Source organism: Vulpes lagopus, chromosome 18 (genome assembly GCF_018345385.1).
Source record: "Vulpes lagopus strain Blue_001 chromosome 18, ASM1834538v1, whole genome shotgun sequence".
Lineage (NCBI taxonomy): Eukaryota > Metazoa > Chordata > Mammalia > Carnivora > Canidae > Vulpes > Vulpes lagopus.
In genome coordinates this window covers 43077430-43094430 of record NC_054841.1, presented here as the reverse complement: position 1 = coordinate 43094430, position 17001 = coordinate 43077430, and the positions used below count along the sequence as shown (strand labels likewise).

The 17001-nt window shown below is 42.5% G+C and overlaps 1 protein-coding gene across 2 annotated transcripts in view; it reads right to left on the bottom strand.

The window, feature by feature from the left end:
* Nucleotides 1-14688, bottom strand: part of SEC23B (SEC23 homolog B, COPII coat complex component) — a 37357-nt gene extending 22669 nt beyond the window's left edge. For both annotated transcript variants that reach the window (XM_041733273.1, XM_041733274.1), the window contains exons 1-9: nt 14298-14688; nt 11884-12107; nt 10011-10068; nt 7409-7495; nt 5977-6213; nt 5780-5865; nt 4250-4394; nt 3652-3810; nt 3191-3306 (exon numbers count right to left, since the gene is read on the bottom strand). In XM_041733273.1, coding sequence (XP_041589207.1) covers nt 3191-3306; nt 3652-3810; nt 4250-4394; nt 5780-5865; nt 5977-6213; nt 7409-7495; nt 10011-10068; nt 11884-12104 — 1109 coding nt within the window. In that variant the 5' untranslated portion in view covers nt 12105-12107; nt 14298-14688. The remainder of the gene's footprint in view (nt 1-3190; nt 3307-3651; nt 3811-4249; nt 4395-5779; nt 5866-5976; nt 6214-7408; nt 7496-10010; nt 10069-11883; nt 12108-14297) is intronic.
* Between the last annotated feature and the right edge of the window lie 2313 nt (nt 14689-17001).

Sequence of the window (17001 nt, the reverse complement as noted above, 5' to 3'; positions counted from 1 at the left end):
TATGTATCCAATTCTTATCAAACAGGATTTCAGAACTAGGCAGAACACAAATTCATCTGGTTCAGCTATCTCAGAATGCCTGACCCCTCCAGGGACAGAGAGGGCTCTTTGGCCCTAAATGTCCACCCTTCTCTCCTTCCTTAGTCATGGGATCCATGGTTCCCTGGAAAAAAAACCCTACATTTCCCAGCCTGCCTTGCATGTGGCCATGTAACTCAGCTTTGTTGGAAACAGCCTTTGTGATTTGGAGGGGGCATTCTCATGGAAAGGTGCAGGTCTTTCCCTCCTGCTGCTCAAATATAGTGAAAGCCCAGTTACCATCCTGGACTGCAGGCAGCACATAAAGGTGGCAGAGCCACATAGGAAGGGCCTCAGCCCCAATGATGCTGAATGATGATGAAATCAATACCCCAGCCCTGGCTGCCTACCTCTGTTGCACTCACAAACCTAATCCTGACTCACACCAACTCTCTACAACACATCTGCCACGTTATCACATAGACCACATTTGAACTCCTGCAGCATCAGGAGCGCACACCCTCCACAGGCAGTCCATTCCAGGCATGGATAGTGCAGAGGCTTAATAAGGTCTTTCTTCTTACTGGGTGAAATTCTATTTCCCAGCAACTCCTATCACTGGTTCTAGTTTTCCCCTTTGGTGACATACACAACCAACATATCTGATGCCCTCTTCATAGAAGAGGCCTTTGATTATTGAATACAGATCTCACACCCTATGTGTCTTCAGTGGTATCTTTTCTATATCCTTCAATCATTCTCCTTATGACAGTTTCAAGTCCCCTTCACCACACTTACCACTTGCCTTTGAACATCCCCAGTTCCTCTATACATCCCTTTGAAACCGAAATACTCAGAATGGAAGACAATCTAATCTGGGTGTGCCTGGCACCAAGAAAACCAAAACTATAATCTTCTCTGAAGATAATTAATTCCTGTAACAGCTTATGATCACCTTGCCTTTGCTGGAAAGTCTTCCCAAACAGCTAGCTCACACTGAACCACAACTAAAACCTCTGCGACTGTTTTTTTAATATCACTGCTAACAGATTTCCCCAATACCATATTTGTGCAACGAGTTATGTGACCAAAATACCAAGTCATTCAGGAGTCAAAGACCCCACTGAGATTCTGATGGAAATGATGGCAGGAGAGAAAGGGGGAGAGAGAGAGAGGGTGAGAGATGAACTCTGGTATATAAACTTGAGGATGTTCACAAATATAGCGAAGCTTTTCCGTGGATGCTCTACGACAAAAGCTTGTGGTAGGAATTCATCTTATCAAATGTGGCTCACTGGTATAGCTATGTCAGTGTCATTTGATCACCTAACACATTTGCTGCTCTCTGGGACTGCTTTGGGTGACTTGAGTTTTGCCTTCTATATGTCCCTTCTTTACTTAGCCGTGTCCAGCAGTGTCACCTGGGAGATTGTTAGAAATGCAGAATCTCAGAAACACCCCACAGCTCTATGCCAGAACTTCTCAAACTGCTCTGTGCATATCACCTAGGATCTTATTCAAATGCAGATTTTGAGACAAAAGGTCTGAGGAAAGCTCCAGAGGCTACATTCCCCAGGAATATACAAGCTCTCACAGGAGGCTGATGCTGCCTGTGTTCAACCACACTCAGATCACTAAGGGTCCACCCAGTGGTTCTCAAACTCCACTTCATGTTAGAAACACCCAGGGGAGGTTAACAAATGCTGATGCTGGGTCACACCCCATGCTAACTGCCATTAGAGTCTCTGAGGGACAAGACTCAAAACAAAAGTAGCTTTTTAAGCTCCCCAGGGGCAGTCCCGGTGGCCCAGCGGTTTAGCGCTGCCTTCAGCCTGGGGTGTGATCCTGGAGACCAGGGATTGAGTCCTGGTCGGGCTCCCTGCACAGAGCCTGCTTCTCTCTCTCTCTCTCTCTCTCTCCCCAACCCCCTCACTCTCTGTCATGAATAAATAAAAAATAAAATTTAATAAATAAATAAATAAATAAATAAAGCAAGCAAGCTCCCCAGGAGAGCTCCACATGGAGCATGGAGCCTTACAAAAAAAATAATAAAGCTCCCTGGAAGATGCTGGTGTACAGCCTGCTTCAGACCCAGTAGTGCACACCAGCAGTTCCCATACTCACATGCACCAGAATCTCCTGGACAGTATATGAAAGATGACTGTTGGGCTGCATCCCCAGAATCTGATTCAGCAAGCTGGAGTGACACCCAAGGAGGTACACTGCTATTCAGTCCCCAGGGGACCCTGAAGGTTGCTGGTGAGGCCCTATCATACTTGGGGAACTACAGCTCTCCACTGTGGCCTGTCTGCATGATACAGACTTAGGTGCTAAGCATGTCCTGCCATGCACCCTCTAGGATGAACATGTGCTCCATGCTGGTCATGACATATGGTTACTAAGTCAGGTCGAAGGGTCTCCTAATGCGTTGGCATTCAGACCGGACTCCTTCCCCTTCTCGCAAGGAAGTGGCTTGCTGAAGGCCACATACTCCGTGCTTACCTACTTTTTTTTTTCTTTAAATATTTTATTTATTTATTCATGAGAGACAGAAAGACAGGCAGAGATACAGGCAGAAGGAGAAGCAGACTCCATGCAGGGAGCCCCTTGTGGGACTCGATCCCGGGTCTCCAGGATCACACCCTGGGCCAAAGGCGGCACTAAACCACTGAGCGACCTCGGCTGCCCTACTTTTTTTTTTTTTTTTTTTTTAAGATTTTATTTATTTATTCATGAGAGACAGGGAGAGTGTGAGAACACGCACATGCACAGATGAGCAGGGGGAAGGGGCAGAGGGAGAAGCAGGAATCAATCCCAGGACCCTGGCATCATAACTTGAGCCGAAGACACTTAACCAACTGAGCCACCCAGGTGCCCCATGCTTGCTTACTTTCTTGCCCTGTTATAGATTCTAGAACAGCTCTAAGGAAGAAATGAAGTTACTCTGATAGGATTCATTCATACTGAACCTTACAATCTCCAGCTAATTATTGCTTCTTTCTCCAAGAGGCCCTCCCATACACCCTCCCTGCCACAGACACCACAGCCCGCAATCTTCTGAAAGCTTATCTAAGTCAGCCTTGCACATTCCTATGGTTCCATCACTCACTTCTCTTTCCTTAAAATTACCATTTTAAGGCTCCATTTTCCCAGCTGTTTGCTCTCAACATACCCAGTAAGATTTGCACAACACTTCATCTCCAGAAGTCCAGTCTGATCAAGAGCACAAGCGTAAATATCAATGCAGTGACCATTTGTAGCAGTTCGGTTAGCAAGCATCTCATAATGCTGTGGAAGAGAGAAAAATTACTTTTAGGAAACATTATTCATTAGGTATGCCTTACTATACCAAAGGGATATAACCAAACATAAGAATATGGAGACGGTTTCCTTTAAATTAAATAAATACATAGTTTTCAATCTCAGAACACTTCTAGCAGTTTTAAGACCACCAACCCTACTGACTTAGAGCTGGGGCATCAAATTAATAGCAGCCAAGATCTGGAAGGTCTTCTGGGCAAGAGCAACTTGCTGACCACAAAGCATGACCTCAGCAAAGTAGGTGTCACTCCAGAGCAGCCTAAACTCAGCACCTGGTTACCAGAATTACAGCCTGTGTCCAAGAGCACCTACCTTGGTTGCCTTTTTCATGAAACGTGCATTATCTTTCTCAATATCATGCCAGGAACGAATAGGAACCTTTAATTCATCTCCAACCACCATGCCAGGCCCTTGGGTGGGGGGACCCCCAGTAAACAACATAATCCTGGCTCCTGTGTTTGGAAAAGTGCCCTACAACAGTAAATGGCAACATTTTAGAAACATATAGCCCATCCCAAGTATGCTTCTACTTCCTTAAAAAAAAACACACACACACAAACATTTCTCTTCAGCTATGCTGAATACTGATGATAGTGCAAAATAACACAGATGACAGTGCAGAGAAGCAGCCCTCTATCTTCCAACCTGAGGGCTTTGTACACTTTTATTAATTCACTTTGAGTATTTGCCATTGCCCTAATGGCCTTGTGTTTCTCATGAAAACTTCTGACATTTTCAAAACAGCATGGGGCTCCTTCATTGCAGATAATAATAACGACCAAAGTGATTTCTGATAAATTAATGCAGTTGAGTGATTTAGCTCACAACTAATTTTCAAACAAGACTAGTAAATACAACTTGTGAGAACAAGTTTGCACAGTCTGAGGCGCCCTGGTAAATTCTGAGTTACCTCCAACAGGCCAACAGCAATGGACAAAGCAACACCAGTGGATCGCAAAGGTCTCTTCCCCTGAGTCACAGGCCATGGGTCCCTCTGCAGCTCCCCAAGGAGATCAGTGAGGTTCATGTCAATCTTGTGAACAGGCTGCAGAAATCTGTATGATTTTCAATGGACACATCAATCCTGGTTTAATAAAGCACTCTGGTCTTTAATCCTAGGTGACAGAGTTCTTCAAGAATATTACTCAGAGTAGTAAAGATTTGCACCTTTTTCTCTTCAAAGCAATTTTATTCAAGAATATAATTCAAAGCTTAATATATAGCAATTTATATACATAGCATGGGGGAAAAAAAGAATTTTAATAAGAACAAATCAGTTTAATTAAATTTTAATCAGCCAAGAAATCCTAAAGACAGGTCTAACTTGAATTCAATCCATGTAAAGTTCCTATATGTGGACCACCTTCATTGTATTTTTTTTTTTTTTAAGATTTATTTTATCTAGGAGGAGAGAGAAGAAGAGTGCATGCACAAGCAGGGAGAGTGGGGGAACCAGGATGGAGGAGTGGGGAAATCTCCAAGAGACTCTCTGCTGAGTGCGGGGGGAGGTGAGGGGGGGGGCAACTTGGAGCTAAATCTCACAAACCTGAGATCATGACCTGAGCTGAAATAGAATCGGGCACTAAACCAACTGTGCCACCCAGGTGCCCCCACTTTCACCATTCTAAAGATCCACTTTAAAATGATTCTCAAGTGTTTCTCTTGAGCCTTAGGAGTAACTAGAGAAAAGCACTGGTTTCTTACCACAGTAAGTGGCTGTCCCCGGCATGTCAGGCAATGCATTTTATCATGTTTGCTATTAACCCAGCCCCAGGCAGTCTCAGGCACTCAAAGGGCTGAGGGAAGGAAGTGCCTGGTCTCAGGTTTGCTGGAGGACATCCCACAGAAGCCTTTTGAGTTTTCCTAGTTTTACTTAAGACTTAGAAAGGACAAGAGCCGCATGTAAGAGGACAGGAAGACTGGAAGACAGTGATCTCAAAACATCTGTGATGATATGACACTAACTGGAAAAACATTCTAAGCAAATCTACCGACACAAATGCATATACACATGTATGTATACATACACAATTTAGCTATGACTTTCAAACATATAGTGATGTTATATACATCATTAAACATTAAATACTGTTGCACTTAATCATTTCTTTTTTTCTTTAAAAATAAGGAAATAGGGATCCCTGGGTGGTGCAGCGGTTCGACGCCTGCCTTTGGCCCAGGGCGCGATCCTGGAGACCCGGGATCCCGGTGCATGGAGCCTGCTTCTCCCTCTGCCTGTGTCTCTGCCTCTCTCTCTCTCTCTCTGTGACTATCATAAATAAATAATAATTAAAAAAAATTTTTTTAAATAAAAAAAAAATTTTAAAAAAATAAAAATAAGGAAATAAATAAAAGTTCTAATGTTTTTCTTTCCTCACTCCACTCCAGTGGATTGCCCTGCATACTACTATGTGTGCAACATTCTATGTTAGTAGCTCACCTGCTTGAAACAAAAGGGTGCTCCTGTGGTGGACCAGGTCTCGCTTGCTGCATGGGCATGGCAGGCTTGGTGAGGCCCAGCATATCCTAAAAAAAAAAAAAAACAAAAAGCCTCATGTCCCATAACACTAGAGTGAATGACTAATTAACGTTTAAGCAATCTCCCTCTTCCTGCTTGTGTACGAACAAGGCACAAACCTGTATTTGTTTTGCGGTTAAATCCTTTGTCCCTCGGAAGACATAACTTTTGGAGATTCCTTCACAACTGAGTTCATGAACCTGCACCATCCTCCCAAATGTGATCAAACCCACCAGGGCATCTGGAGGAAGGAGACTCAGGGACATTTGCAGGGATTCTTTGAGTGCTTGAAGGTCATCTTCTTCTAGGCACGTGTCAACCACATAGAGGAATATCAGAGGGGACTGAGCACCTCGCTTTGTGCAAAGAAACAGGATATGATGATTAGTACACAGGCAGACAAAACCAGCTCTTTTTAAAGCAAATCAGGTATGTCAATAACAAGTCTATATCTACATTTACTGTCAGGGAAAAAGGACATCTAACTAACTTCTACTCACACCTCATTACATGACAGGTTACACTAAAACAAACTAAATGTAAAAACTATTTCTCTCCAACAATTCATTCTACATTTCTGAATGCCTTCCATGTGCCAGAAACTGTTCCAGGTCCTGGGATACATCAGTGAGCCAAAGAACAAAGATCCCTGCCTGCCTCAAGCAGCTGACTTTCTGGAATGGAGAGGGTAAGGGATGTAGGACTAAACATAGGGGGCAGGTTCTGATATTACTTAGGAGGTCAGGACAGCCTCATTAAGAAAGTAACATGACAGCAAAAACCCTGAGGAGAGGGAGGGAGCAATACAGCCTAAGGAAGAGCTAGAGGCGGCCCACAGGCAGGAGCATTCCTGACAAGTTCAAGGAAAGTCATGAGGTCTATTTGGCTGAGTGAGAATATTAATACAAGTTGAGGTCCAAGTGGTAACACAGGGCTGGTCCACACAGAGCTTTGACAACTATATCTTACTCTGGGTGAAAGAGAGCCATTTTCACCACTGGAGGTTTCTGAACACAAAGTAACGTGACATGTTTTTAAAGAATTACTCTGGCTTCTGGGTTAAGAATAAAATATAGGTGGGAACGGATTAAATCATGGAGAACGGTTAAGAGATTGCCAGTAATCTAAGTGAGAGGCAGTGGCTGACCCAAGACAAAAGCACTGGGGGGAAAGAAGTGGTTGGACTGTGGATAGATCCTGAATATAGACCCAATGGGATTTCCTCATGGATTAGAGACGGAATGCATGAGAAAGAGAAGTCAAGAATGAAACTAAGGTTTTTGAGCTTGACTACAAGATGCAATACCATCACAAAGCTGGAGAAGGCTGAGGGGGATAGGTGCTGAACTCAATCACTGATCTCTTTTCTAGTCTTCTATCAAGACTGCAAGTAATCCCAGTACATGCACACACACCATGATCATGTGTTCAGGATCCTGCTGCCCTCACAGCTTTAAACTGCCCAGAAGGGTAAGGGATAGAAAAGATGAATTATTTCAGGAGAAAGTCAATGTTTAACACAGCTCATTAAACGCATGACAAAGAAGTTACCTGTATCACATACTCGATTGTAGAAAACTGGGGCATTAATTCAGCAGGCTGATTCACCTCGGATATGCCTGTGTAAGCAGGAGGAAACTGAAGGGAGGAAAACAAAGCAATCTTTTATTAGGGCTGAAATATATTTATGCTATACCTTTTATTCTCCATTTATAAAAATAGGTAACAACCACATTTTAATTCTGAAAGTGTAAAATATAGATCATGCAGACTCAGTTCTTATCCCACTAAATCAGAGCCTACATTTAAATATACATATATATCAGATATCAAAATTTTTTTTTAAGATTTTATTTATTTGACAGAGAGAGCCTAGAGCACAAGCAGAGGGACAGCAGAGAGAGAGGGAGAAGCAGCTCCCTGCTGAGCAGGAAGCCTGATGTGGGGCTCAATCCCAGACTCTGGGATCATGACCTGAGCCAAAAGCAGATGCTTAACCAACTGAGCCACCCAGGTACCCCTAAAATATCAAAATTTAACTCAATAACCCAGCCTTATATTTATATCCCATTGTAATTTTTTTAAATGCAGTTTTAGGGTATGTTGTAACTTCTAGATGATTAAAAAATGCACTGTTATAAACCATTTCCTCAGTGTCGCCCTGCAAATTAAGGGCTCGGATTTTGGCTGTCTCAACAATAGTTTATGTGGAAATCTAACGTGTTTATTTGGGTTTATTATTTTAGCTGTTATCAATAAATAATGCATGTACATTGTAGAAAAACTAGCAAGTACAGAAAATATAAGGAACAGGAAAAGGAGTGCCTGCTCAACTTATTATCACAAGCCCTTTGTCTTTAAAACTTTCTGCAAACATTTGACATTCACAGATTGTAGATTTTTTCCCTAATTTTTTTTATGGTGGTAAAATATATATAAATTTTACTATATTAATCTTTGTTCAGTGTACAGTTCAGTGGTCTTAAATATTCATGTTGTACAACCACCACCACCATTCATCTCCAGAATTCTTTTCTTAAATTTTTTTTTTTTTTTTTTTTTTTTTATGATAGTCACAGAGAGAGAGAGAGAGGCAGAGGCACAGGCAGAGGGAGAAGCAGGCTCCATGCACCGGGAGCCCGATGTGGGATTCGATCCCGGGTCTCCAGGATCGCGCCCTGGGCCAAAGGCAGGCGCCAAACCGCTGCGCCACCCAAGGATCCCTCCAGAATTCTTTTCATTTTGCAAAACTGAAACTCTGAACCTATAAACATCTCTCCATTATTTTCTCCCCTAAATGACCTGATACTAGTCTCTTATTAAATTTATAATTTGCAAATATCTTTGCCTATTCTGTAGACTGCCTTTTTACTCTGCTAACATTGTTTTTTGATGCCTTAGAATTTTCACAATAAATTAACACTATGGGGCACCTGGCTGGCTAGGTACAGAAAGTGTGGGACACTTGATCTCTGGGTTGTAAATCCAAGCCCCACGCTGGGTGTAGATTACTTAAAATTAAAATTAAAATTTTTAAAAGATTTTATTTATTTATTTGACAGAGCAATAAAGGGAAAGAGAGAACACAAGAATGGGGAGTACCAGAGGGAGAGGGAGAAATAGACTCCCTGCTAAGCAGGGAGCCCAATGTAGGGCTCGATCCCAGGACCCTGAGATCATGACCTGAGCCAATGGCAGATGCTTAACCAACTGAGCCACTCAGGTGCCCCTTAAAATTAAAATCTTAAAAATTATATAAACACAGACCTCGATTCTGAATGTAGATTCTGCATGGCTAAGTCTTTAAAATTTGCATATACTTCTGAATCTCTTGTGGAGGTAAATTTTGAATGGTATGTGCTTCTAATTTCCAGGCCTATACTTAGTACATTGATTGGTCTATTCATCACTGGGCTTACTGTGTGATGTATCTGAGAATGAAACTGTTAATTATAATCAAATATAAGAATAAATAAGTGCATCTTATTAATATCTTAAGATTACTAGAGCATTGTATACTATGTTGGGAACAACTAATTTTTCACTAACTTTACTGAGATATATCTCATATACCATAAAAATTCACTCTTTTAAATATATAATTCAATGATTTTTAGTAAACGTGCAAAGTAATACAAAGATCAACACAATCCAGTTTTAGAATCATAGGCATAGTTTATTTTAACCAGAGGTTTCTCTCATCATTTTTGAGCTCTTCTAGATTAGTTTCAAAATTTCTAAATCAAAAGAGGCTTAACACTGGTACCTGAACCCTAAAAGTTACAAAGATCAAAAAATGAAAATTTAGTAATGTACACTATCCAATTAGAATAAACTAAAGTCAAATGAAATACAGACAACATATCTGTTATCTTACGGTAACATACTCACTACTAAAGAGCACATAAAAAAAAGTGATTTCTATGTCCCTCCACACTAAATGATAAAAACCCACATAACGAAACTGAGTTGCTGTTCAACAGAGAAATCACAAATGTTCCGCGTTCAATGATGCTTAACAAAAGCTATCACCTTGAGTTCAGCAGAAATTGAAGACTACCACAGCAGACATAAATTCAACCTCACTTAATTTTTTTTAGAATTGTTCCACTAAAATGAAACACAGAAAAACTTTTTTAAAAAATTCACATACCTGATTTCTTTGGAAACAGAAATTACAGGCCCAAAGTTTTGCTCGATAATCAACCTGACTGTGAGAAAAATAAATATTACAGCTAAGTACCATTTTCATTGTTAATGTAGAAAGCATTCAAATTCAATCCTCAAGTTCAGTAAATCACATAAATATATTTCTGTGCATGTGCATGAATGGATGGAGGTATGCAAAATGCCCACTGCAGTTAAGAGTTCTGACTACTAGGTACACCAAAAATGTCCTCCCTACTGTACAATGAAAAGTTAGTAAATCTTTTTTTATTTTTTCTCATTTCCTTGATAATATTTAAAATTTCAGGGCAGCCCCAGTGGCTCAGTGGTTTAGTGCCGCCTGCAGCCTGGGGTGTGATCCTGGAGACCCGGGATCGAGTCCCACGTCAGGCTTCCTGCATGGAGCCTGCTTCTCCCTCTGCCTGTGTCTCTGCCTCTCTCTTCGCTCTCTCTGAATGAATAAAAAAATCTTTAGAAAAAAAAGATTAATATTTAAAATTTCATGACTTTTTATAAATTATAGGTTATTCCCTTTTGGCAACTTATCTTAACATAATCTGCGATTTTTTCCTAACATCTTTATTAGGCGGATATGTGAAACTCTTAAATTTCAATACTAAAAACACATTTCATGCACAGGAAAAACTTGCCTTTCACCTCACCTAGCTCACTTGAAAAGGTTGGGAGGCATGCTTCTGGGTGGATACACTTCCTGGAACTGGTTAAAGATAATGCTTCAGTTGCTTTTCCCCACCTTTTTACATTTAGAAAGTTAATAAGCAATGGCTATCTCTTCAAAAGGAAGAACAACAGCATCTCACACATAGGAACACTAAGTAACAGTAAGGGGAATGCAGTAAAAAAACATTCCCTCATATAAAAATCTTACCTTTTATTTTTTTATTTATTTTTAAAAGATTTTATTTTTTCATGAGAGACACAGAGAGAGAGAGAGAGAGAGGCAGAGACACAGGCAGAGGGAGAAGCAGGCTCCATGCAGGAAGCCCGATGCAGGACTCGATCCTGGGTCTCCAGGATCACGCCCTGGGCCAAAGGTGGCGCTAAACCACTGAGCCACCCGGGATGCCCCCAAATCATACCTTTTAAAGAATATTTGTGATACTCTTCATCTGTCTAAAAAATTCTTTCAGATAATGAATGCCCACATTTAAGAGAAATATCATAGGTTACTATCTCAGGTATAAAAAATTACAATTAACAATTATTAAGAGTTGTGATTTCTTCTGCCTATCACTTCCTACCAAACACCATCACCATACTAGGTAAGTGTGAGTAAACCGTCTAAAACTTTTCAATTTGGGGGGCGGAAGGGAATGCTTCAAGAGTCATCAATATAATCTACGGTTAAGCCAAAAGCAAACTGAAATTAAAAAAAAAAAAAAAAAAAGGAAAAGAGTGAATTTTAAATCCTTTCTCTTAAAAAAATAAATAAATAAATAAATAAATCCTTTCTCTTTACTGCCACCTTTTTCCCGTAAGTCCCAATTTTATCTGGAGTATTAGGCTAGGGAGACTTTATAAGCATTCACCAACTAAGAATCTCATCACTCACTCATCTCAAATTTGATGACTTGCTCAAATTGAATCAGTGCCCAAAAGTCATAATTTGCTGTATTCTTCTTTTTTACTAGTATTTATTTATTTATCTATGATTTTATTTATTCATGACGGGGGGAGGGGGGGCAGAGACACAGGCAGAGGGGGAAGCAGGCTCCATGCAGGGAGCCTGACGTAGGACTCGATCCCGGATCTCCGAGATCACGCCCTGGGCTGAAGGCAGGCACTACACCGCTGAGCCACTAGGGCTGCCCTTCACTAGTTTTAAAAAGAACTCATACCAAAGTGGATTGAGAATAGCTTTGCAAGTTGGCCGGCTACAAAGCACAGGTTCATACTGTACAGGAGGCAGGTCTGGACGTTCTTTCAAAGGAGTAAGGAGACAAGCCAGGGGAACAACCATTCTTGTAGCCTCGAGACGGCTGGACGGCCACACGTTCCAACTAAAGCGCACACCATCTTGTTCTTCATTCTGCTGAATGAACTCCAGATATGTTGCCATAGTCTAAAAAGAAAGTGAAGATAAGCTGTAATTTTATGGGACATTCTCAACTAAATCTCAAAAAAGAGGATGGTCACCTAATGCAATGTTTTTAAAACACTTAGTCTGGAAGAACCAGTCACTACAGCATGACATCTCCCTTCCCTTTAATCCCCAAAAGCCAACTATCTTTGACAATCATTCCTTTCTCAATTCTAGCACTTAAATAAATAAAAGGTGACAGAAGTTTACTCTTATTTGATCATTTTTAAGCTATAAGTAGTTGAATTCTAATGTAAACCTTCTCATAGATCATACATATCAACCAAGCCAAATCACACATATCAACCAAGCCAATTCCAATTCCCCTTGCCCAAGAATAAGTCTCAAACCCTGTTTCAGCATCCAGCTACCTTCCTCACTGACCCCTTTCCTTCCTTGCTTTATTAGAATACTGTAATAAATTTTACATCGCAAGTGATCTTGTTTTGTGCCCTTTCCCCTCCTCTCTTTGTTAACAGTGGAGACCAGAACTGGATGTTGACGTGTGAATCTAATTCATAATGAGAAGCATCACCAGTTCTGAGCCAAAGTATTTTTACTTAGGACCACCAAAATTACAATGCTGTTTGCTATCATGCTGAGTGAGTCCTTCACCAGGACTTCTCACCTCACCATGGCTGCTTATGCTCATACTTCAACAAATTTTGGTTAATAAAATAACCACGTAGGGATGCCTGGGTGGCTCAGCAGTTGAGTGTCTGCCTTTGGCTCCAGGTGTGATCCTGGGCTGAATCCCGTACTGGGCTCCCTGTGAAGAGTCTGCTTCTCCTCTCCCTCTGCCTGTGTCTCTGCCTCTCATGAATAAATAAATGTTTTTTCTTTTAAAGAATAAATAATATAGCCATATAGATTAAGCTTGCAAACCTACACAATGCCAACTCTACTGAATGTTTCACACATTCTGTTTATGTCCTAACATCTAGGCTAAGGCTAACAGACATCTGAGCCACTAGGGTTTAAGGGAACAAGTCCCTCAAGAAAAATGGAAAAACAGGCAAATTAAAGAACCACATTATTAGTAGCCTCTAGTGCTCACTTCATGCAGTGGTGAATAACTGTCCCTGTTGTTATAAGAAGTGCCATACTGTAAATAACGTGGACTAAAAGAATGATTTTATATGGCTAGAGAAGCAAATGGAAGAATTAGTTTATTACACACAACTCAGACCACAAATATTCCAAATGTTTGCTCTAACTCAAACTCTAAAGCACGTATTTGTTATTTCTGGCAAAGGCAGGAAACAGAAGCACCCTTTACACAGGAGGCACTTGCGCAGCTTACCTGAGTGACAAAGGGATGGATAACTCAGGTGGGAATCAAAGCAAGTTCTAATATCACAATTCTCGGCAAGTACCTCTAAAGGCTTCATTAAATAACTGTTTCCCCATTCAAAACAATTCATTACTAAAAGGTACTGGCTCCAATCAAGGTCCCCAAGCAGCTTCCTACTGAAAGCTGCTCTTTCTGTTTCCCACTGCCTCCTCCCCTCCCCTCTTCTAGACAATGGATTCTTAACTCTGGGCACAAAACCAACGGGAGACTTCAGAGGATCAATACACCCCTGGAATTGTATGCAAAATTGTGTGCAAGAGCAAATGTGTATTTTTCTAGGGCGGTCGATCATATCATATTCTCAAAGAAGATTATCTGAAAAGGTTAATAGCTGAACGAATGAGTTAAATGAATGAGTAAATGAAAGAACTTGAAAGATTTTGTAGCAGAATCTGCTAAAAGAAAAAGAAAAAACACACACGAAAAACTGAACCGTTCATCCCAACACCGCATAACTTTTCAGGACACAGTGGCCAAGTTTAGACAAAGTTGAATTCTGGAAAGGTGGTCGGAAGACCCGGGTTCTAGTTCCAGCTGCCACGAAGCACTAGTCAGTCATTTCACCCGCATTTCGGGTTACTCAACGGTAAAATGAAGTTGGATCCTCCGGCACCCGCGACCCGGGGGGTCCCGACCCAGACGCCCGCCGGCCGCACCGCCAGGCGAAGAGCGCGTCCCCCTCAGCGGCCCCCTGAGCCGCCGAGTGCTTCAGCTCCTCTGCCCGCCGAGAGAAGGCTCCCTCCCGGGAGCAAACCCCTCGTTCCCCATGGAGGTCCGGCCGGTGCCCTCGGCCCCCTAGCACCCGCGCTCGCACTCACCGGGCAGGAGCCGTTCACCGGAGCGCGCGAGAACCCACCGCTATTAGATCGCCGATCCGGCTCCCACCGCCAAGTCCAGCTCAGCTCTCAGCCCACTGGTCAGCGCCCCTGTGCGTCACACCACGGCGCCGTCCGCTGGCCAATCAACGAGGGCCTCCGCGGCGGAGGAGCGGAAGCAAGACTCGCAGTTGAAGCCGCGCCGCCATCTTGGAACAGGGCAAGACAGTCGCCCCTTAGTCTACAAAACCAAATTCCTCAGAACCTAAGCTCCTCTGAACGTTTGCACTTCAGAAAACGCCAGTGCTGGGCTGCTTCCTAGGTGCAGCCGGGCCGGCAGGCCTCAAGGATCCGCCCAGATCCGACACGGTTACCGCCCCCGTAAGCAGGAAGTCCCTCTCATCGCCTTAGTTACAGGGAAGCGAGAACGATGACGTGTGGCACCGGAAAGAGGAGGGGCGCCGTGCGGAGGAAACTGAGGCTCGCCGGGAAGAGGAGTCAGCGCGGGCGGGGGCGGGGCGGCGGGAGACCCGGTCGCTGGCGCCAGATTTGGGACTTCGACTGGTCAAGGAATGCCTCCTTGAGTTACTAGCAGGTTTCCTCCTCTCCTCGCTGTGCTGGGTTCACGTTCTCTGCAGGGACTGGCACTAGTGCAGTTCACTCTGTGTGTCCCTGCCGTCCTTCCGAGAAGGTGAGTAGTTGAGAACTGTCATCTTCTAGCACCCTAGGAGACCGACAGAATCCCCAAGTATACACAGCACTGCTTTGGGGGCGCCTGGGTGGCTCCGTGGTTAAGCGTCTGCCTTTGGCTCAGGCTGTGCTCGCGTCTGGCATCGGGCTCCCCTCTGCCTCTCTCTGTGTCTCTCGTGAATAAAAAAGTAAAATCTTAAAAAACAAAACTGCTTTCTACAGCCACTACAGGCATTATACACATTTTCCTTGGTGACAGGAAGGAGTACGTTTATTAATCTGACCCAGAGATACAGCCTCTGTAGTATATAAAAATAAGAAGCAAAGCGATATAAACTTAGAATTATGCTTAGCACGTATCTAAGACCTCCAAGAATTACCATTAATCAGTTCAACTTAATACCAGTACAAATTTTTATTTATTTATTTATTTATTTATTTATTTATTTTATTTATGATAGTCACAGAGAGAGAGAGGTAGAGACACAGACAGAGGGAGAAGCAGGCTCCATGCACCGGGAGCCCAACGTGGGATTCGATCCCGGGTCTCCAGGATCACGCCCTGGGCCAAAGGCAGGCGCTAAACCGCTGCGCCACCCAGGGATCCCAGTACAAACTTTTAAATTACCTACAGAACACCAGTTAGTTTTAAGTTGATACACTGTGAAACATAATTGCTCTTTGTTTTTACATAATTATTCTTAATATAAAAAGTTTGTGGAACAATAGCCAAGCTGTGGAAGGAGCCTGGTGTCCATCGAAAGATGAATGGACAAAGAAGCTGTGGTCTATGTATACAATGGAATATTGCTCAGCCATTAGAAACGACAAATACCCACCATTTGCTTCAACGTGGATGGAACTGGAGGGTATTATGCTGAGTGAAATAAGTCAATCGGAGAAGGACAAACATTGAATGGTCTCATTCATTTGGGGGAATATAAATAATAGTGACAGGGAATAAAGTGGAGAGGAGAAAAAATGAGTGGGAAATATCAGGAAGGGAGACAGAACATAAGAGACTCCTAACTCTGGGAAACGAACTAGGGGTGGTGGAAGGGGAGGAGGGCGGGGGGTGGGGGTGAATGGGTGACGGGCACTGAGTGGGGCACTTGACGGGATGAGCACTGGGTGTTATTCTGTATGTTGGCAAATTGAACACCAATAAAAAATAAATTTATAAAAAAAAGTTTGTGGAATAATGATTCAGTTCTGTGGAACAAATTTACATTTTGCATGTTCCTACAACATTATGCCAGAATACTGTTAGATTATTCCATTATGATTTTTTTAAGATTTTCCCCTGACAGCTGTTTGCAGAGGGCTCCTAATCACTTCCAGTTTGATGCTGTTTGATTCAAGCTGAATTTTGCTCAAAAAAGCTCTTAATAATTTTAATATGCCTCAGTTTATCTTTTAATGGTCCTAAACTGAATTCATTGTTCCCCTTGCCCTAAACTAATCAATCTCTTGTACTTTCTATTTCACTCAGAGATACCATTCTCCTTCCAGTCAGCCTAGTAACTAGGGAGTTATTTTTGGTCCTTCCTTGTCTCTGATGGGGTTCAGGAACACTACCCCAAATTTGTTGGCATATTGAACATTTTAAGCTGAAAGATTTTGAGAGAGGGTAGGTACAAGGAAGACCGCCACTGACCCCTCCTGTCTCTCCTCAAACAGATCATAAGACCTTCATGTGGGAGATGCCCTCCCTTTATCAGCAGGAGACATTTGCTACCTCTGCAGACAGAGGGGTGCTATGTGAGCTGGACTAACATCATCTTGGATTAATCCACCTTGACTACCTCTTTGTCACCTGAAGCCTTCTCCAGCACAGCTGCACCCCTCCCACAACTTCTTTTTGTCTAACCACACCCTTAAGTACCCTTGGGGCATAACATTCTTGACTTGCTCTGGAGATATGATTTTGACACAACTATTCTCAAATATTTCTTCTGTGGGTGGTCTCCCAAGACATATTCCCTTACCCATAGGGCTAAAAAAGTGAGTCTCATGA